Source organism: Mycteria americana, chromosome 4, assembly GCF_035582795.1.
Source record: "Mycteria americana isolate JAX WOST 10 ecotype Jacksonville Zoo and Gardens chromosome 4, USCA_MyAme_1.0, whole genome shotgun sequence".
Lineage (NCBI taxonomy): Eukaryota > Metazoa > Chordata > Aves > Ciconiiformes > Ciconiidae > Mycteria > Mycteria americana.
In genome coordinates this window covers 57,257,706-57,279,953 of record NC_134368.1, presented here as the reverse complement: position 1 = coordinate 57,279,953, position 22,248 = coordinate 57,257,706, and the positions used below count along the sequence as shown (strand labels likewise).

The window sequence follows — 22,248 nt, the reverse complement described above, 5'->3', positions numbered from 1 at the left end:
TCTCAAAACCATAGTCCAGGTACACAAAACAGGACTCAGGCAACAACTCAAACACATGCTTCTTAAGTATTTCAGAAGGGAAACACATTTTCTTGGCTTTTGTTTTTCCCCAGAAGTTTCTTAGAAAAGCTGAGGTCTAACACACATCTGAAATAACATCATAAGGATGCTTTCAAAACACAAGCTAAATAATCACACTCTTGGTTTATTGCTAACCAATTTGAATCCTTAATAAGTGGTTAATGAGTTTAACCAGGACCCTCTATTTGGTACTAAACAGTAGCTTCTGTTGATACAGTACTGGATTGTGCATATAGTGTATCTACTTTATAGACAAATCCAATTTTAACTCACTGCCTTTTTGTTTTTTAAATTAAAAATAATATAATTATCTTTTGGCCAAAAGTTATGGAAACTATTACATGCGTAGGTATGAAAATGGAGAAGTTTAGCGCTGTCCTAAGTTCAAAAGCCATCCATTCTCTTCAGATAGAGAAATCTTTCTGATTTTCTTTTTATGTCACCAAACTTTGAGAAAGTGAAGTTTAAATTGTATTGCAGAAGAGCAATTAGTAAAAAACATACAATGTACAGGCATCTCCTCATATCTCTTCTTGCCCGTTTTCTCCATAAGTATAAATTTGCTCAGCTGTAAAGCTGTCAATTTGCCATTAATTCAAAGCTGATCAAACATCCAGACAAATATAAATACATAGTACTGAGTCAAAAGTAATGATTTACAGAATTCTTTTCCCCATTTTTCCTGGTTGTCTTTATTGTGGATTCCTCTATTTAACTAGTGGCTTTAAATACTTCAAGATTGTCTTATTAACATTTATAAGTAATAACCATAGCATCAGTAATAGAAACCAATGCATAGAAGAAATGACTCACTAGCTTGTTGATGGTGCTGCTCTTCACTTTGGAATGGGCTGAATTCATAAGTAGATATTTTGCTTTTCAGTAACAAAGTCAGAACATTGTCCAGCTTCTCTACAGAAGAAAATTTAAAAGCCTGTTTAAAAGAAAAAGGAAAAAAAAAAAAAGAAAAAAAATTAGTGCATTTGTTGCATATGTATTTTTAACTTTATCCTCAGAGTGCTGGTGAATTAAATTACTCAAAACAGTATTACTACAAACTCACTCTTAGTAAGAGCAGCATAGTTTTTGAAAGCTACAGAAGAGAGATTCTCACATAGAAGGATCATGATTACACGATCCAATTGAAGAAAACCAGAAGAAAACCATGGCTTAACTTATGAAGTTCAGCCATGACTAAAAACATCTGGATGAAAGGTAAGGACAGGAAGATTTGTTTTTCTCAACGCTCGATTTAGCTACAACAATGCAGTGTAATAACCAGGAACCGTTCTGACAGATGCGAGGTGCCAATAACTCCAAGGTCTTACTATAGGAGTAATTCAGGATGAGTTTAAAGACTACAGTAGCTCTCTCTTACGCAAAACCTTTACATTAAGATTGCATGCTTTGCTAGGTAGGAAACAGCTTCAGTTCCATCAGTCAAGGCATAACATTGATGACAGATTAAGAAACTGATAGCAATCAGTTAGATTAACTTCCTACTACATACATAGTCTTTAGACAAGGGAAATCCTCACTGACTGCCATGAGATCTTTTTTTGATTGCCTCTTTCTGGACAGAAGGCCAAGACCTATTCCTAATGACTCTCAAGGTAGCCATAATTAAGTGTTTCTTTGCTTGGTGTGGCAAGAGAAGCATGTCTACAGAGATTTGAACAGTAAGGATATTTTACATGGAGTACTACGGTGCTAGTCCAGTCTGTGCTGCACTGGGCACCAAAAGGAGCATAGCCCCAGCAGAGAAGCGCTCAGGAGGAGCTGGTTTACTCTGCTCAGATGTCAGCAGCCCTGCCTTAACAATTGCTTTCCCATAGCTGAACTGTTTCTGGTCAAGACAATTCTGGGATCACTAACAGGGAATATCTGCAGACATGCTTATCATATAAACTTAAAAAGAAACTCTGTGACTGACATGCTGAGGAGAAAAGGACAGAGGGGTCTACTGATGAAACATGCAGTTTAATTCCTGAGGCTGTTAAAAGTGAATAAGAAAATAAGTGTGACGCGATCAGAAAATATTGAGTACACAGGCAGGATATAATTTTCATCTGAGTCCTACCCAGAATTAGAAGACAAGTTTGTGCAGGTAGGGAGCTACCAATAATAAAATATGATTGTTTATTTTTCCCACGATTAATACTGGTCCTTCCAATATTGATTATGATACATAAAAAGCATTATATTTAGTAACTTGTGACCTATTTCTTTCCATAACTCACCTTTTCTGTACAGTCACGTTACATTCTCTGTATTTGTTATTCAGTAATTATGAATACCTAAGTTAGTCCTCAATAACTAAAGCAATAAGCATTAAAAGAGACTCCACCTAGAAAAAAAATCTTTAAGGCTTGTTCTAGGATAAAGATCTAACCTGAATACCAGACTTCGTGTGAATTGAGAAAGGATATGCAAAACCTCCCAACTATCTATCAACCCCCCCATTAACATGAATAACCACATTATATTTAAAAATCATGAAGAGGAATAACATTAAAATTCGTTAGGAAACGGTACTATTCTCTCTTATTCCAAGTACGTCTTCTCAGATATGGTATGGTAACTGGTACTACGTTAATAGAGTTCAGTCTAGAGTAGGACAAAAGTAAGTAATAACACAGGAAGTAGCCCAGATGAGCGTATGCGCAGATATCGTGCCATGAAGAAAGAGGCTCAAAACCACCGCTATTCACTGAAGCAACTGCATAGCAGAAATTCCACTATATAGAGAATAAACATATAGGTGGGCTTCTAGACAAACTAAACCTGAAGTAATATTTTTAATTTCCATTTAAAATGGCAGGGACACCCTTCAAACATTTTGCTACCTATCTAACCCTCTCTGTTCAAAAGGAAGTGAACAAACAAACAAAAAAACACCCCAACAACACCTGCCTCTTATCATCTGTCCTGAAATGCCCGAGGAGCAATTTCAGACAGAATCCATTTTGGACTGTCTTGTATATCAAAGCCAAATAAACACCCCGCAGCCTCTTTTCAGCAAGCACTGAGGGTAATCTTGCCTACAAAGCTCCTCTGATTTTTAATATGAGCTGAGGCAGGAGCCCTTCCTTCTCCCTTTTATGCAGGCAGAAATCTGGGGGAGGAGTACCTTAAGAATGTATAGCTCTTACTTTGCACTCAGACAACCAAATTTACATGGGATAAAACAATGTTTCACAATCTGAGATGGAGCAAGTTCTTGAAATGAGAAGAGTGCACAACTTCAGGAACTTGCAGCAAAATTTTCAAGGCCATACACAGTTGCATGGCTTAACCACATCAGGCTGGCTCAGTTTTTACAAGCTGCTGAGACAGAAGTTAGACTGTCTGATTTCCCAAAGGGAACAGATTAAATTAGAGCTAAATTTCTCATGCTTTAACAGGCCTGCCTTCCGATGACCAGCCTATCCATTTCTATGACTTCCAAGTCAGGCACAATACACTTCTTATACACAGTTATCAGTGCAATTTGCTTTAAGTTTTCCACCTCAATTTTTTTCTCTTACTCCAGGGATCTAAAATCTGAAGGCTCAAGCAATGATTTAGCAAGCTATCTTGTTAACTAAACCATAATGAGTAGCTTTGTTCTGCTACTCTACGACAAAGACACAGTAGGAAAATCTAGTTGAGTTATTGTAAAAAAAAAAAAAAAAAAAAAAAAATTCTGTGTTAGTGTCTTTTATCTCACATACAGGAGGGCCTGTTCCAGTACTTATGTGAAGATAATAGCAGAAATAACAGTGAAACAGAACTAGCAATAGGACCACTCTGCACTATGCAGCTCCATACCAAGATAAATGTCACCTGCCCCAAGAAGGAATTCAGTTTAGAGACTTTTACTTTACTGCCCATTCCTGCTCCAAAGCACTCACAGACTCTAAGCATGCTGCATTTACTATTTTGATGTACCCAACACAGGTCTCTATAGGCCCATGAAATCTTCCCAAGAAATCCCACCAACACTATGCACCTAAAGTTCACGCTGAAGCTTCACCAAAGCCAACAAAAGTAGAACTGTATTTTAAGTTAAGCACACTGCAAGGGAACACTGAACCAGCCAGGGGCTTGAGAAAGCCCACATTTTTTCTGAATAAAGATTTAAAACATGACAGAAAAGAATTAAAAGCACTACTTTCTCCCTGTATCCTTGCAGGCAAGTTCTTCTTTCCAGGAGCCTCTCAGACTTAAGCTAGTGAGTTTGTAGGCAATTCTTCCCCTGCTCTCTGAAGCACAGCCAGCTGCCCTCTGCTCCACCCTTCAGTCTTGGTCCTTCTGCAAGCGCTACTATCTGCCCCAGAGCTCATCACCAGCAGCTTGTCCTCGCTCGGTGCCACCTCCCTGGGTGTAGGCACTATTTCCATTCCCTCGCCCCCTTTTCAGAGCAACAGGACACAGCTGTGAACAACAGAGAAACCCCAAGTGCTGACCATCACACCTGGGCTTCCAAAAACCTCCATGAAAAAGGAGAAGACCAAGCACATGTTTTGCTACTTTTGTGAATGAGATGATCTACATTCTTTAATAACTGCTAACAAGGCCCCGAAAATGTGTGTCATTGAAACACAGCATACACAGCCAGTAAATTGACATATTTCTTACTGGCTTTAGCAGTACTAACAAGGTTACATTTACATAAAGATGAACCTCTTCAGTAGCTCTTACATATCAGACACTACTTTGTATGCACTTCAATATCTAGATTACTTCTGCCAAAGAGAATGGGCTAGGCTTAAAAATCACTTAGGCATTTCTGACAATTTTAGCCAGTGATAGAATATGGGGAGATTTCATACTTAGAAGAAAGAAACATTTTAAAAATAACAGCTCCTGATGTGGCTTAGAAGATTGAAATACTAAAAACAGTTTCAAAGGAAGTATCTCTGGGGATCAGGTAAAGGCGCATGCATAATATCACCACATAAGTCATATAGCTATTTCGTACAAGTTTTCATAGAAAAGGCTGCAGTTTATTTTCATTCTTCTTTTTCAATATACACTGTAACTGGAATCCTGTTTGATGACTATGATAAAAACATCCTTTAAGATACCAAGTCTCTCAGAATCATAGGAGTATTATTCAACCAAAGTTTGTCATAAAGACTTCCTGAATCTCTCTAGGTATTCTAAGTCACTCAAACTGACATGAACCTATCAATTTCAGTAATAAGGATATGACCTTAGTTTCAATTTTTTTTGAAAACCTAAGAAATCTGTACCAGGAACCCCCAGCACTAAATAATTGAATCAATAGATGCATTTGGTAGAAAGTCTGAGAGAAAAATCAATACAGGATGTAAATCCAGCAGAATGTTGAAATGAGAAGTTGATGAAAAGTAAAAAATTAAATATGAAAAAGTTTAATTATGAATTATAAGAACCTTAAAATCAGTCTGTACACTGGGTTACTGTAAGAACACAAACTCCCTAAGAGAGCTTCTTTAACGCAGAATTATATGAAAGTAAGAGAACAAAAAAATTCATGGCCTTTAGCCAACGCCCACCCTCATATATTCTGATAGCTATTTCATTCAGCATTATGATTCAGTTATTATGATCCCAACTCTTCCTACTTTACTATAAAATTTCAGGTTTTTTTTCTTTTGAAACTTATGCAAAGAAACTTATTTTATTTTTTACTCTTTTTATTTCCTTACATTTTAAGTATTTATTTGGTTGTTTAAAATGTCTTGCTAATGTTGGTAATTGCTTTTTAAATTCATACAAACTTGGAACATAGAAAATTACAACCTATCAGATGGGGCAAAGAATTTTGTCCAAAAACATGATTTGTAAAAATCTTAGAATACGTTTAATCTAAAATATGCTAGTGTTAATCTTTAATTCCTCTCTCAAAAGAGGAATTAATAAGTGCAGCAGTACTATACTTTGTTGGTCTCCCACTAAGATATATGAATGGACCTGGCCATCAGTAAAAGGAATGGATAGCTGTAAGCCTATTTGTTGGGGTTTGTTTATCTGTTTGGCTTTACTGGGGGACAAAGTGGACAAGGGGACAACAATCTCAACAATGACAGCATCTCAAAGTAGCTGGAAGGGCTGGCAACACAATATACAATACAGTGAAAGCATTTTACCAAAGCATTGTCTCTTTGGTATGCATTACTGTAGCAATTTGCTTTCATCACAGAATTTTAATAAGGAGATACTTCTCAGATTGCAAGCATTTGTGAAAATCTTGAACTTTTCTTTGAACCACAGAGTGATATTGCTTTCATCAATAATTGCTGTAAGCTGTTCTATTTTATTTTAATTTTGTTTTCCATTGTGTTTGATTGTTACTTTGCATAGATAAATCACTGTTGCCCCAGGATACTTTCGCAAATAAGCTGATGGTCTCGAAGGTTTTAATTATCCTGGTTAAATAAAAGTTACTACTACTCCTGCTACTTGATGGGAATTCTAATTAGTATCAAGTCTGTTTTGTTTTTCCTTGTGTGAACATATTTTTAAAGATTAAGTTAAATCATGTTCTGTAAATTGCATCTTTATGATCTATCTTATTGCCATTAAATCAGGTTTACATGAGAGCTTAAAGTATTTTAAAAGTTTATGGAAATAGTTTAGCTACCTAGCTAGTTGGTGTACCTCACTCCGTGGCCCAGCAGGTACCATAAAAAATTATGCCAAGTCTTCCAACACCTATGTACACTTACAAAAGAATTACTATTGGTATACTTTCCCATAAAGCAGCCATGATATTGTGTGGATTGTAAAATTTACCCAATTATAAAAATTTTCTCAGCATTAATTTTTCAGTTGCCAAAACAACAAAATTAAGAGCAGGCAAACAGTGTCTCCTCATTTAAACCCTTGCTTATTATCCAGATGAGTTAAGGTGAGGAAGTTGTTAAACATACCTGATAGTCATAACACTACAGCTGTATTTCCTGGTGTGCACTACTCCTCTGCACAGGATTATTTTTGCATTTGAGTACAATTTGAATTGCATGTGTCTTACTAAATATTAGTCATGCTGGTTAAACGAAGGGTCAAATTCCTGAATAACACAAATAATTCTCCAGTGGAAATACCAGGTGTGTTGTAGGTAACTAGGTTACCATGTTAATGATAATTTTTTTAATCATTATGACACATTTCTTATGCACAAAATTTTAAATGAAACCTTTTAGAAGCTTACTTCGATGTCCTTCAAAATACAGGCTAAAGAATTACTATAAAGATTTTAACTTTATATAATGTGTACCTAGAGTTGCACTATTTTTCTTGTGCAACAGCCTGTTTTCTTAGAACAGAAGTGACACGTACTTGGAAGGAATCTACCCCCATCCTTAATAGAACACTAATAATGCAATACATCATTTTTTATTAATCCTTTCGTTATGAGTGTAATGCCTTAGGTGGTAGATAAGGTAGATTTGTCACAGGAAAATGAGACTGTCTGCACTGGAAACACAGACTTATTTTTTTTTCTGGCTTTGCAATTACAATATAGACATCATGACAAGTCTGCTTGGGCTACCACCATTCAACAAATGATACTTGAGATTCTGTCCTTTCTTAATTGATGCTTTCTTTTCTTATTATTTTGTATGTGCCATTGGCAAAGGACATGCTGCAGAGCACTGTAGCCTGCTGTGCTGATCTGAAACCCAGCTCAAAACCTGAATTCTTCTAAATATATGCAAAGAATCTGCATGGCAACCAGCAAACCACATGAATGATAATTCAGCAGCTGTAAATGGACTCTATATGAATAGCAACCTACTGTCTTCCATACAAGCTATGCCAGAAAAATCCCGTTTGCTGGTGAATGAGTAATAACCCTCCAAATACAATGTGATTTAAGATTACTTCTATTGGTTTTAGAACATACTAAAAAGAACACTTTAAATGGAAAGGGACATCACTACTGTTTGTTATTATTTTTATCCTCTGTAATGCAGGATGTTGTTCATTGGACATATACAGCACAAAGGATGTTTGTATCACTCTCTAAACAAAAACAAAAAAAGAGAAAATTGTTTTCACTTGCCTGACTTGCTTACAACTAGACATCTCAAAGACAGGCCTCTGTAATCCTGAGCCTATTATTGAGCCATTACTCATTACTGTGCAATCAAAAGATTGTGTATTATCTCTTAGCTCATATAGGCACTTATATTCTATTTTTTAAAAATAAAAATGCAGAAGTCAACTTACCTGACAAGTGAAAGCTATTGGGTCAGCCACTTTCTTAAAAATGTGCTCAATCTCCTCTAGTGCAGTATAGTACTCGATCTGCGCTGTGGTCTTAATGACTCCCCCACAGTAGATATTTACATATACAGGGCCAGCAGGAAAATCTTATAAAACACAAATCAGAACAGTAGCTGAAAACATTTTACAGTCCCAGACCAGAGGTCTTGCGGAACGAGTAAAAGAACAGGAAAATATCACAGAAAATGCATACAGTTGATGAACTGGATTTGCATGTCACAGATGATTCAGTGTAGTCAGTTTTTTATCCAGGTCATTCAGTCTAACATGAAAAAGCTGACAAAAGAAAATACATATCTGTAAATCTGTATAAAACAAAGCTATTTTATCGCTTCACATTAGAAAGGAGACTAAACCAGTATGCTTTGAATTTCCAACTTCTCTTTGATAGACTGATGACCTATAATCAGCTCCCTTATGCCTACAAATTAAGGAAAAGTTCATTTATTACAAATAGTGGAGTTGCTATTCATCTTTTGAAACATTTTTCTTAATTGCAGGCAAGGTTCTCAAAATTGGATTTGAACTAGGCTGTAGAAATTGCAGTATAATTACTTCCATTCCAGTTGTTTACCTAGTAAAAGCAAAGGAAAGAGGAATTTGTACAGTCTGTTACTTAAGTATGACTTGCTCTGCGTATGCAGCATGAGCCCTCTTTATGAGCACATTTTATAATTCATTAGTATTCATTGTGCCAGGCATCCTGCTGTACCATACCAGCACTAGTATGGTTTTCTTAAAATTCTAACTCTGCCCACAAAAGAGTGATAAAAATGGGCAACCCTGAAAACTGAGAAGAGTAATAGGGCCAAAGAAACTAAATGAATAGAACATCACCTTAAATCACTTAAATGGAAACTGCCCAAATGCTTTTTTTTTTTTTTTTTTTTTTAGTTTTTCTTACAACATCGTATCAGGTGGACCCTTATTAAAAAAGGGTACTCCCAAACTTCCAACTTTTCCAGATTTTGAAACAGAAAAAAAGCCTACAGAGAGAAGCATTAAATACAAATGATATAAGAAACAAAATTAAACTTGGGCTGCAGCTCTCTGCCAAATTTTTCATAATATTTCATTTACGGTTCATATTTTATTTCTTCATCCACTATAGAAACCTTCCCGTGATCAACAATGTTCTCACAGAATAATTCTGGAAGAATCTTTTAAGATCTCTGAATGAGGATTTCAGCTTTCCTTCTCTGAAATCCAGTTACAGATGAAAGTTTCCTGTTGGTCATGTACTTCCCAATCAGGTCTCTGAAAACAAATTCTCTGCACCATCACAGTGACAAAGAACTCCCAGGCCATATGTGGCCATCGCCTCAGCACAGCATTCAGGATGAAAATCAGGCCACAGAATTACCCAAACGTAGTTCCAGGAAGCTGCTGTTGAAAATTGTAGCCTCTCTATATATATATATTTCTTCCTATCTAATGTTCTATTGCAATTGTTTTAGAATAAAATATTATATAAGTTCCTTTGGGAATTCACAGCATGCAGTGCAGTAGCAATCTACACTCTGAATACTTAGGTGAAAAATTTTTTAGTTCTTAACTCACATCAAGTGTGTGGGGACAGGTGTGGCCCTTAAATCCACACAGATCTAAGAGAAACTGTTTGTAACTAGTTGAAACTGTTGGCAACTAGTTATGGATGGAGCAGTTGGAAAAAATCATTAGAAACGAGCAGAGCTGAGTGATACAAAGAAATGGCATGGACATGAACAAAGAAAAGAAATTATTTCTTGTGTCAGTAAGAATTATAGAGGAGTATAACCACATTTACTGCATTAAATATAAAATGAAACATGTTAGTAACAGAGTAATAAGAAAAGAATATTAGCTTTGCATTTTATAGCAGTGATTTTGAAGAATGTTAATCTGTGACTAATCAATGACATTTTAAGACTGCCACCTGCCATTTAACTACACAAAAACAATCTAATAGAACCTAGTTTCCCATAAATCACAAGGCCTTCTTCTCTGCATTATTAATAAATGTTCTGTGTGCAAAACCCATGTACAGGAAACACCTACAAAATAGTGGGAAGTGAAACTACTTATCAGAAAAAGTGAAGGGAGTCCAAAATTTTCTGTTTACTTAAAGGTAAAGAATGTTTTTCTTACCTAAGGCTTTCATGTACTTGACCTTCTTATTCCAGGAGGCTGGCTGTGTCCTAATTCGTTGATTATCTGCTATGAATTCAATTTCTAAAGTTTCATCATCTACTTCATCTTTCAACAGAATGAATATTTCACCAGGGTTCTATAAAATTAAAATATGTTCCCATTAGTCCTCCAGAAAATTATACTGGAAGTGTAAAATGCAAATGAAAACATAAGTTGGAAGGAAAGTTCCTTTACCAACAGCTTCATACAAAAAAATCATAATACCAAACCATGATGCCATCTCCGTGTTATCCTTCAGTATTTTACTGACATAAATGACACAATTAAGGTAGTATTTTAAATTCAGCCTACCTAACAATATTTTAAAACTATTTTAAATGCATATGTAGGTGAATTGTTACATTTTCTAAGACCATTCTACTTTATAGTCTAGAAGAATGACATTCAGCCTAACGAGAAGGACCTAAAATACTTTACACTCACTTAAACTCTTAGAGTGAACTGACAGTAAAGTAAGACACGTGCAGCAGGTAATGTGAGACAATACCCCTCTAGTGCCTCCTGAACCAGAGGGAATGTTACTCCCTTAGACTGTACTGATTTCAACAATGAAATAATGTGTGTAAGTCATCTTTGAAAGACAGATAGCAAGCAAAATATGTGACATTCCATGTACACCGCAATCTCCATATCTGACTGTGGCCACTCACTTATGTAAAGGAATGCAGTGCTGGATATTGTACTTCCTCTGTTTACATTTTCACATATTTTCTCACAGCAACTCTGATTAAAAACTAACACGTATGAACATTTGTGTCCATCCGATATGCATGCAGATATGTATATATAAATATTTCTGATTTAATTTAAAATTAAGGTATATGCCTTGTCTGATAAGGTATATCAGACAAGGTATATCAGACAAGCACTTGCGTAACTCGTGGTATGGGCACATATGCGTGTACCCATATACCCCACCATGGATTCTTGCCAAGAGAGGCTCCATACCTCTAAAGAAGTGCCTGACTACATGCTCCTTCTAAACTACAAGGTTCACATGACAGCAATATTACTGTCCAAACTGCCAAATAATTCTAATAGAGATAAAACCCCTCAGAGGCTGTCTCAAAACTATTTTATTTGCAAATCTTTTGGCTGCAGTGTGGATGTGACACAAAGGCAAAACAAATCCCATTGCAGTCTCGATGCACTCTCATTTTGGCCCCGTATCTGCTATTTGTTTTCAAAACTGTTACAGTATGAACGAGATTGCAGCAGGAAAAGGAGAACAACATTGACTGTTATCCCAAAGATTTTAGCATCCAAAAACCTTACCTCACATGATATTCTTCCTGGAAGCACCAATATCGACTGCTCGTTAGCTTCTAATGTTTCAGAAAGTACCTCTGTTTTAAAACAGAGGTCTGTTTTTTCTGATGCTTCCCTGACATCTGACAAGTTAACATCAGAGCTAGTCTGGTGATCTGAAATAAATAATGTGGAATGAGGACATTGTTAATAATCACAGATCAACAAAACATGGCAATGATGTGGTTTCCAACATATTACTCATATGGCATTTGGAGTCACATTAAGGGCGCTTTATGAAAGCCGGGCAAAATCCCTTTTCACATACATGTGGTGAGGTTTCTCCCTTTGATAAAGAGCTTGCCTCTGAAGTTCTGATCCTGCAGCCTTTATTTATATGAACAGGCTCTGCTCATATGCTTCGTCTTCCTAAAGTCAAAAGGGACACGGCCTTTAGACCAAAGTCATTGTGACCAACCAGGTCACAGAGATCAGCCAGTTTGTAATCTCAGAAGAACAAACTCTCATACACTGGGATAAACTGGGATTTTTACCACTCTTGCTTTCCCTTTATGGAAATAAGGACATGCTACACATTTACAAGATCAGCTCACCTGTCTACAGGAAGGATTTACGTGAGGGCAGTGATACCTGTGACCAGGTAACTATGACAGTAGACACAGATTTCCTTGACACAGACCCCATAGTCTTTGCCTTCCTTCATGGACAAAACGATTGACTGAAGGCATACATTTTTTGTGTAGGATATTCTGGGTTTGGAAATGCTATGCCAGTCATACAGATAGCTTGCAACCAGTTTCTTTTCTGTTTTGCTGTACTGGTAAAGGCCCAAGAGCCACAGTGAATCCTTTACCAAATCACAGAATTTTAATGAGGAAATATAAAAGAACTGACAACTGCATCTGCAGAGCTCTGACTAAGCCTGTGTTTTAGAAAAGCTATTCTTCACACCTGCTACTTCTCAGCTGTATCATTACTACTCCTTTCCAGACACTCTATTACCCTGTACAAATGCTCTTGCCACCCATCTCAGAGGACTGCAGCAGCTCTTCATCATGCAGGATTACCCAGCATATTGCAGTCACCTAGTTAGATTAATGATATAATTCCAAGCAGCTCAGAGTTAAAAAATCTTGACTGGCTGGTGAGAAAATATCCTGAGAGACATGAACAGTATCTTGTATTACTGTAAATTATGGAACACTCACAGTCAATTACATTCAAGTACACAAATAACTTTTCAGGCACATCTTTTCCTCTTAAATGGATGTAGAATATTAATATAAATTAGTGATGGGCAGAATACAGAACAGTAGCAATTTGGCTTTGCTCAAACAAGTACCACAGCCATTTTGAGTTTTTTTCCAGAAGTGCCCAAGTGACTGAGGTACACAAACCACACAGTGCTCCTAAGTGGCACAGAACTCTTTCCGTTCAGCATCAGTATTGGTAATTTACAATTAGTTTTCTCACTTCTTGCTTGCCTTTATTCCCCCCATATGTACCAGTTTGATACAGAATGTTCCCTTTCCTTACCAACCTTGCCTTGCTTAAGAAGGCACAGATTTAATAAACTTCTTCTATAATAAATGTGCCTGCTAAGTGAATTATGCCAGGGAATGCAGTACAGAAACTTCAGTATGCTATGTCTGATGTAAATTTTTTTTTTTTCCCCAGAGATGTGCTGTGATTGTTAGAAAGATCTCAGATTTGTTGTGGAAGCTAAACGTTCTTTGAACATCTAAGGTGGGCAGGTTCAGTGTTCATCACCGGATAGTAGAAGTTCCCCAGCCTACTCCTGCTTATATTCTCATGCCTTTAAGGCAAACTAATTCTGAATTTAAGCTCTGAATTCAGTGTAAATTGCTAAAATTACAGTGAACCTATGTGTAGACACACTTTACTAAACTTAAGTAGTTTTTATTTCCTTTTGCTTTAATTTATTTTGAAAGTTAAATAGGCTACACTGAACAGAGGCTATTTTGATTCTGAATGAGAATCCACCCACAGTTCAATGCAGTTTAACTAATCCAGCTCAAAAAGCAAGTACATTAATTTCTCTCATTATCACTGTAAAGACTAGACTTTATTTAGCATCACCCTTCAGAAAAAGGAAGGCCTGAACCCTTACTGAGGAAAACAGTTAGGATACTATAAGCCCACAGCATGTCCTTCAGGAATATTATGTGTTCATATTTTATGTCAATCATAAATCTTATACTTAAACACACAGAATTTACTTCAGAAGAAAACTCATATGAGGTGCATGCTTCTTCTGAAATGTTTTCTGCCACTTTAGGCAAAGGAGTCTTGCAAAGACAAGAAACATTTCATTATCAGATTGACAAAATGAAAGGACTGAATAACAAATCTGGTAGGCACTGGATTCTCAGATGTCAGCTTTCTGTCAGTGATCATTCTTCAAGGATCGTGTGGATGCATTCTAATCTATGTGAACTTCATGACAGCTTTATTTCTACAGTCTGCGCTCTACTTATCGAAGATGACAGTAGTTACTTCCACCTTTTAATGTCCACAATAATTCATCTACTGAGAAGGTCAATGCTAGTGCTAACAAGTTGGTTTAAATTAGGATAATGTTTTCCTACCACATTAATTGCATTTTGATATTTTTATTATGCCTAGTGACATATAACTACAATATCAAGACTTCAACCCAGTCAGTACTGGGATTGCAGAGCCCTAGAGTTTAGACAAATTATTAAGAAATGTGGCTTTTACGTCAAAGACTTGGGTATTTAAGAGAATGAGGGATTCCGCTGCTGACTGTGAAAGTGGTTAGCAATTTATTAGCTAAAAACCATCAAGCAAGACCTCTTTCACTAAATGTCAGGTCTACCTGACAATGTACAGCAGTCATGTACAGTCGAAGAATTACAGGGATCTATATTATCACTACTATATATTTAATAACCAAACTCCAGAGCCACCATCTCCAGCACTCAGATTCCTACCAGCAGTTGCACACTATCTGTCCTAAGATGTGGAACATGAAACAACCGTGTGAAGTGTTATTTGTAAATGCTGAACAAGCAATACACCAGAGATTAAGCAAGCCCTGGCTTGGTGGCATTAACTAAAACAATGTAGCTCATAAGGGTTTAATACTACAGTAATGAGGTTCTAGTAACACAAACGGAGCAACGTATAGGCAATATTTGTTTAATGTAGGCAGAAGGTGTTGCCTGATGGACAGGTCTTTTGAACACTTAAATTTTGGACATCTTCACTGTGAATCCTCTTTACAGTCTTGCTTTTACCCTGAAAGCAATGGCTAGGGAGCTCCGCTAATTGCTAAGGCTTTCAGAAAAATGATCATTTAACAAGAATTTACAACTGTAGGTGAAGATTAGCTTACAAGAAACATAAAAGGAACATCATTATAACACTGGAATATCTAAGAGAGAGGATTTATTAAAGGGTATTTGTTGCTTGGTGAATGTGTTCTTTTAACATTTTATATAATGGTGACCTATCTGTGAGGTTCTTAAAATGTAGCAGTAATGATTAAAATAATGAATGAATAAAACCAGACCCTTTCTTGTAGGATCGAAGTGTAAGAAATTATTAACTATATCTAATGATGCTTAGACAGCACTATGAGCTAGAAGCTAAAAAGAAAGGAAAATCTATGATCATCTTCCCTTGAGTATTCAGGGCAGTCCTACTGGGAATTATTGTCTCTTATAGAGGGTAATGCTCCATTTCCATCAGGTTACTTTTGTTGGCTTCCTTTTGACAAATACCTACTGCTGATGGTCACATTGAAAGGACTGATCTTAAATTTAAGTTCATATTTAAATAATAAAATATTACACACATTTACTGTAACAGTTATTCACTTAATTGGGCACAGTGCTGATGTTTTAAATTTTACTTCAATGTTCTCTCTTAATTCATGTAACTTCAATACTTCAGTTGGGTATATTTTTACACAAAACCTTTTGGAATGCATTATTGCTTTCAATTTAACATTCTTAACTGAATTAATGAAATGATTTTGAAATTGCATTCCTTCACATACACTGAGAAATTTTAATGAAGCCTCTCTAGTCTCTTGTGGATTCAACAATTAATGCCTCTCCATGGCTTCTGAACAACTTTCATGCCACGTCCAACCTCCCCCCCGCCCCCAAATTCTAACTTTCCAAATAGAGTCTTTAGCTATCCCTATTGCAGTCTACATGAGGATTATAAATTGTCTCTGTCTTTGATTACTTGGTAATTGCTACATGTTTTGAGTCAACAATGTATGTGACAGATTTGGGGTATTAAAAATAGCAGAAAACATAAACTTATGAAAGATTTATGTGTTTTCTAAGGCTACCCATGGAATGAGTCTCACAGCCAAAATTTAGTTGGTTTTACAAAAGCAAAATGCCTGCTAGCTTTACAAATTTCAGTCCTTCCTCAAGCCTTGCTAAAGCAATGCTAGCTGAAGAACTGAAACTGCATTACAAAAAAGGTCCTCATTTATCCCTAGATCACACAACATATAAGAGGATGAGAAATATGGGTAAATCAGGTTAGGCAGATGACAAGGAATGGAAAGGTAATCAAGCACACGTGGCCAACTTGCTACATGAAAGAAAAGACAGGGTGTTCCGGTGTCAAAGATGAAAATAAAGAGGATTACAGGTAAGAGCTTGGGCTAAATTCAGCAGATCATTTAAGTGCAGGAGTCATCCCATGTAGTATGGTAGGACCACTCCTCAGCACAACATGAGGTAAAGGCAGAGGTGGGTCCCACTGGGTTCTGTGAGGTATAATTAAAAAGTCACTCATGTATAAGTGACTTCCTTGCAATTCAAAAGCTTAAAGTCAAACACATGTGTGAGTGCTCTGCAGAAACGTGGATGAAAACAGAGCCATACAGAAGAAAACAAAGTAACCTTCTGTAACGTGGAAAAATCTGGAAAAAAGACTTATGCACTTCATATTCTTTCTGCAATCCACCCTAAGTTTATCATAGACATTTATGAAAGTTAATCCTCTTAAAGTATGGCTATTTGTAAATGCTGTATGAACTCAGCAGAGAGTGCAGCAGAGTGGGACTGAAAGGCAGCCTCTAACTGCATAAATTGCTCTATAAATGACCCAAGAAAGGCTGTGAGAAACATGGAGGCAGAAAACATCCACCACACTGGGCTTCATTCAATGAGCCTGTTTTCCTCAGCATGAACATGGGATTTATTCATTTTTACCGTAAGCCCTTTCGAAGATATAATTTCAAAGCAAATCGTGTTTTCTGCTCTGCTGAAAAGTTTTCTTTTACTGATGGTGAGAGAAGGTTTAGGAATGGAAAGGTTTCTAGAAATCACAGAAAATCAGTAAATACATACTCAAACATATAAACATCTGACTTAAATCTTAATTTCTTTCCTTTGTTTTCTATCATGTATAAATTCCAGACCAAGGTAAACATATTCATTATTGAACAAGCTTTAAATAATGTTCCTCTCTATGCTGAATCATCTATCTTTTCCAAATACATTGACAGTTATCTTTGTTTTTCTCAAAAGCGTTCTCAGTCCCAGTTTCTCCTGCATGGTTGAGTTCCTCTGTCAAAACCAGTAGCTTTCTGCGAGTTGGCCTATTTTGCCCGTGTCTCCAAAATGTTTCTATTACTTTATTTATGGTGAACAATTTTTCTTGCAAATAAGCATCAAACTGACAGTTCCTTTAAAAGCTAGGAAGAACAGTTTTTCCTTTTCTGAATATCTGGAGTTGGTGTTCATGTCATCTTAGCAACTGATGGTGCTGCATTTTCATTCATGTCTATTTCTCTCCCATAACAGAGCAATCCCTGGAACCCCCCCATCTACTGTTTTATGCATTACTATATACGTGTAGGCAAAGACTGATTTGATTGCGAAGGTGTATACCCACCTGTTCTTGTATTATCGGGTATGTTTTTGTACACAACAGTTTACCACTCTGATATAATTGTAGCCTAATGGAGTCATCATAAAAGCATCTAAACACAATATAAAAGTCTTATTATGTGTAGCCATATTGGATCTGATAGTAAAAACAAAAAATCCTGCCTTCAAATAACCCCAAAACAGCAAAAAGCAATTTACCATTCATTTATCAAGAATCTTTAAGATATAATTTGCATAAACTGTAGGTGTTTCTTTATATATTTATCTTCATATGATTTTAACTGTATATTCAGAGGCAATCTAAGGCTATGACAACTAACTAGTTCCTAATTAGTCTGTGGCTTGGAAGAAAGATTTAACTTAAACTCAGCAATCAGTGCTTTGGTTAGGATGCATACATTTAGAAGCTTTTTGGGACTATGTTTATCTTTTACTATATGTCAATTCATGTTATTATTTTTACTGCAATCAAATCTATGATTTTCAGCCGCAGCAGCAGCACTAATAATATGACCACTCTGTTGAGCTTTAGACACACAGAAAGACTGTCCCAAAGAGTTTCTAAACTATTAGGCACATTGATTAGTTTGGAAATAATAACTACTTGCCCGAGGTCATTTAGGTGCTGAGCAGAACCGTTAATGGAGCCCAAGCCTGTTATTTCCAGTTTCTACATTCTGCATACTTTCATCCTGCCTCTCCTCCAGGGAGAAGCAAACTGAAGTCTGGCCCTTTGTGCGCACCAGCAGTTCTCAGTTATTAAAGCTTAATGTTTTATTAAAGAGTCCATCTATCCACTTCAGAGTTACTGGAGTTCTACCACAGTAAGAACACTTTGGTGTTTTTGTTCCCTTTCTCTGTACTATCAGCACACGCATATCTCACCTCTGTTTCAGTGAAGGATTATACAGCACCAAACATCGCCCAAAATCTGAGACGTGCTGTTACAACAACAGAGACAGGTTATCCTCCTGCTGCTGACTCAAATTACCACTGAAGACAAATGGACTGATAGCAGAGGCACCCAGGGTTGTGAGCAGACCTCCAAAACTTGTTTGCCTGACAAAATGGTCCTGCAAATTCCTTATTATTCCAAAGGGGCTAGCTGCAGCTGCCTAGTGGCTCTATTATTTCTAAATTACAATTCAAGCCTCTTATAACTGGCCTGGCACAAATTGCACACTGTGCTTGGACACAGAAGTGGCACGTGGCTACATTTTGAATCACACAGATATAAAAGAACAGAGCTAGAGGGGAGTGTTTAGAATCGAGTCATACTTCAGGGAAGCACACCTGGCAGGCAGGCTAAAAGCTCAGATTTCAGGCTGAATAGGGGTTTAAGTTTCTACAGATAGCACCCTCAAGGAACTACTAGTGAGTAGCCAAACTCTCCCCTCTTGGCCATGTTTGAAGCTATTCTCTTGATGAAGAATATTCTTTACAGTCATCAAAGTTCAAAAAATGAAATGGCTGGAAGGTCATGAAGTTGTAACATAACTGAAAAGTCCTTTAACAACTGCATTGGGCTAGGGGGAGAGACGCTGGTAGCTGGCATTCTCAGCCTTCGCCCTACTCAAAGTACAGGATACATATCATTAATAGTATCCAAACGTTTACTGACACAAGACAATATACTCCGTGTTATAGCATCCCTTAAATCAATCTGGTAACAGAAGCTAGCTTGGACTGCAGCAGCTCATTTACCAAATAGCGTATCTTAGTCTCAGTATGACAGCAGAGCTCCAATACCTGCACAGGGCTCTTATCAATGCCTGGGTGAAAATTATGATGCTGTTCTTGATCTGTACAGCTCTAAATTATATGGGACTTGTCTATCTAAGAGACCACATGTCTCCCTGTGCCACGCTGCCACAGCTGCTGTCAGCAGAAAGACTCACGCCAGACACATTTGGCATTAAATTAGGAAAAAAAAAGTGAGTCGTCAGCAAGACTGACTCACTAGGGGACAGGCTGCTTTGCAATTTACTCCCACCTTTGGTTTGAAATAGCTAAAAATCTATTGACCCTTAAAGTGGACTAAAGGTACACTGCTTTCTCAGGAACACAATCAAGAGTGACATTTTTAGACACATCTGAAAACCATGCTTGCTTTCTAACTCCTGATTATTTTCCTTTTGTGAGGATTATGAATAGGAAAGTAATCTGAGGTCTTTATCTTTTAAGACACTGTCCTTTAATCCAACACCTAGACACCAGACTAGGCACATTTTACTAAAATAGGATTTCAGATAGCATTATAGGAAAGAATAGCATAGCAGAGGTACTCTGCTAGCTCTTTACCTGCAGAAGGGATGCCATCTATTTTGTTACAGAGTGCTGGCCTTTCTCCAGTTTAGTTTGGTAAAGGATACAGGTAACACAGTATGCACATATAAGTTAGTTTGATGAGACCTCTGAGCAGGACCAGAAGATGTCTGCTGTTAGACTTAATAGGCAGAGAGCTATTACACTTTAAAATCATCTTTTTGTGCTCAGCTTGCCCATCCCTAATTGGTTCAGTTAATTAGTGCTAGGATACAAGCCTTAATGGCAAATGTTAAAAAAGACAAAGCTGTTTCAAAGAAGAGGAACATCCTTTTCTGAAGCTGAGTATCACCTAATGGGTATCTAAATCCGAGATTAGCTCCATTTTGTAGGTAAAATAATGAATGCCAATTCCACAACAAGGCATTCACCTTTTATCTGTGTAGTTACAAGGCTGTATACCCAGATACAGTAATATTGCTTCACTTTTCTAACCTGAATACCAATTATAAATAATGATTCTTTGGGGAGCAGAAAATTTCCTGAGGAACCACAAGGGAACTTCTCAAAATACAGCTTTCTAGTAATAAAAATAAGTCTACTTTTCTTATATAAAATAAACACATAACAACATTTGTGAGTGGCTAAAGAGCTGACTTGTTCAGTTATCGCCTACTGGAATGAGTCCTCATACATTCATATCATGGTGATTAGCATTCCACAACTGGATCTTTTCCATCACCCACTAGCAAATCAATTGTTTTCACATCTGCTTGTAGCTCATATTTCCCCAAAGGATCTCAGTGATCATATCCATTTTACAATGTACTGTCTGACCTTTTCCCTCAAGGCCTTGCACAATTCACGTCAGTCAATCACTTCTTATTGATTGTTAGCGCTTGCTCATTTCCCATCTATCTTTGCTTTATTGGATATAGTTTGTTTTGTTTTGTTTTTTTTTAGTATGTCCTGTCATCCACTTGCTGCTCTTTCCACCCTTGTTGCTTTAGATTTCTCATTTAGCTTTATACTTCTGATCTGTTCAACCTTAATTCCAGTTCAAGTCTAAATTCCATCTTCTCTCAGCTTATCCTTTCTTTTGTACAATATCTGTATACTCAAAACAAACTTCAGCTTTCAGCATGCCAGTCTCCACTTAAGACCTTACATAAAGTGCTGTTCTTTTGTGAATTTATAGGGTTCTAGCAAAAATCCTTTATTGGTTTATAATTTCTCCTGACACTTCTGGTTTGTGTCATACATACAATTTAGCATCGCATACACTTCTTTCTTATTAGGAAGAAGCAATGAGAAGAGAGAGTCCCTGGAATCATTTTTTCACAATTCATCCAAAGGCAAATCCTATCTGGCTACCTGAAGTTCAGCTACTTTCTGCAGGGCACAAACACTGGCTCATTTGCAGCTGCCGTCTTACCTTTCTCGGCTTCGTAAAGACGGACATGCTGAATCTTGGAAACTGCAATCATTTCACTTCTTGGGCTACTTTTCCCTCCAAAGTTCTGCAGCGGTATCAGATAACTGCTCCTTGTTGCACCACCACAGAAGAAATGTTGACCACCTATTTCCTTAAACTCATTTGGGAGTCAGTCTTAACCTCACATGCAGGATACAATTACTGGGAATCCCTCTTTTCTAGTTGGCCCTTTCACTCATCACAGCAATTGAGAATCTCTTTGGTCCTCTTAGCAATAACTAGACATCATGAACCAGCAGAGGCTACATACAACCAGTGCTATCAAGATGACTGCCAAAAGCTGACTGAGAGCTGTGGTCCAAGCAACTTCAGCAAAGATTTCAAGTGAAATTTTTTCTTTTAATGCAAGACTTTCTTAGCTGGAAAATCCTCAATTCACTTTATTACAACATCAACCATTTAGCTGATGGGAAACTTGGACTTAAACGTGCTCTTCAAGTCCCCATTTAAAAGCAGAAAAGGAGTCATTTTAAAATAGTCAGGATTTAAAGCGGGAGTAGCTTGGAGGAACATCTCCCCAGTCCTTTCTTTTCTTTGGATTCTCTGTTTTCTGTGACCATTCCCTCTTTTTCTGTCTCATTTTTTTGGACATCACAATCATGAATGAGAGGAACAGTGATGCCAGCTTATTGAGTACCTGCATGATGAGCCAGTAATGACAAAAAGCCTTCTTTATACCAACGAACTTCTCCAATGCACTGACCCATGGCACATTCAACACAGGACCAAAAGAGATGTCCTTAGAAACCTTGACAACAGGGATAAAACAGTGCTGCTTTCTGC

The 22,248-nt window shown here is 37.0% G+C and overlaps 1 protein-coding gene across 2 annotated transcripts in view; it reads right to left on the bottom strand.

The window, feature by feature from the left end:
• The window catches only part of BANK1 (B cell scaffold protein with ankyrin repeats 1), a 161,979-nt gene that overhangs the window by 100,804 nt on the left and 38,927 nt on the right, over positions 1–22,248 (bottom strand). For both annotated transcript variants that reach the window (XM_075500634.1, XM_075500635.1), the window contains exons 4-7: positions 11,806–11,954; positions 10,468–10,606; positions 8,284–8,426; positions 895–1,015 (exon numbers count right to left, since the gene is read on the bottom strand). In XM_075500634.1, coding sequence (XP_075356749.1) covers positions 895–1,015; positions 8,284–8,426; positions 10,468–10,606; positions 11,806–11,954 — 552 coding nt within the window. The remainder of the gene's footprint in view (positions 1–894; positions 1,016–8,283; positions 8,427–10,467; positions 10,607–11,805; positions 11,955–22,248) is intronic.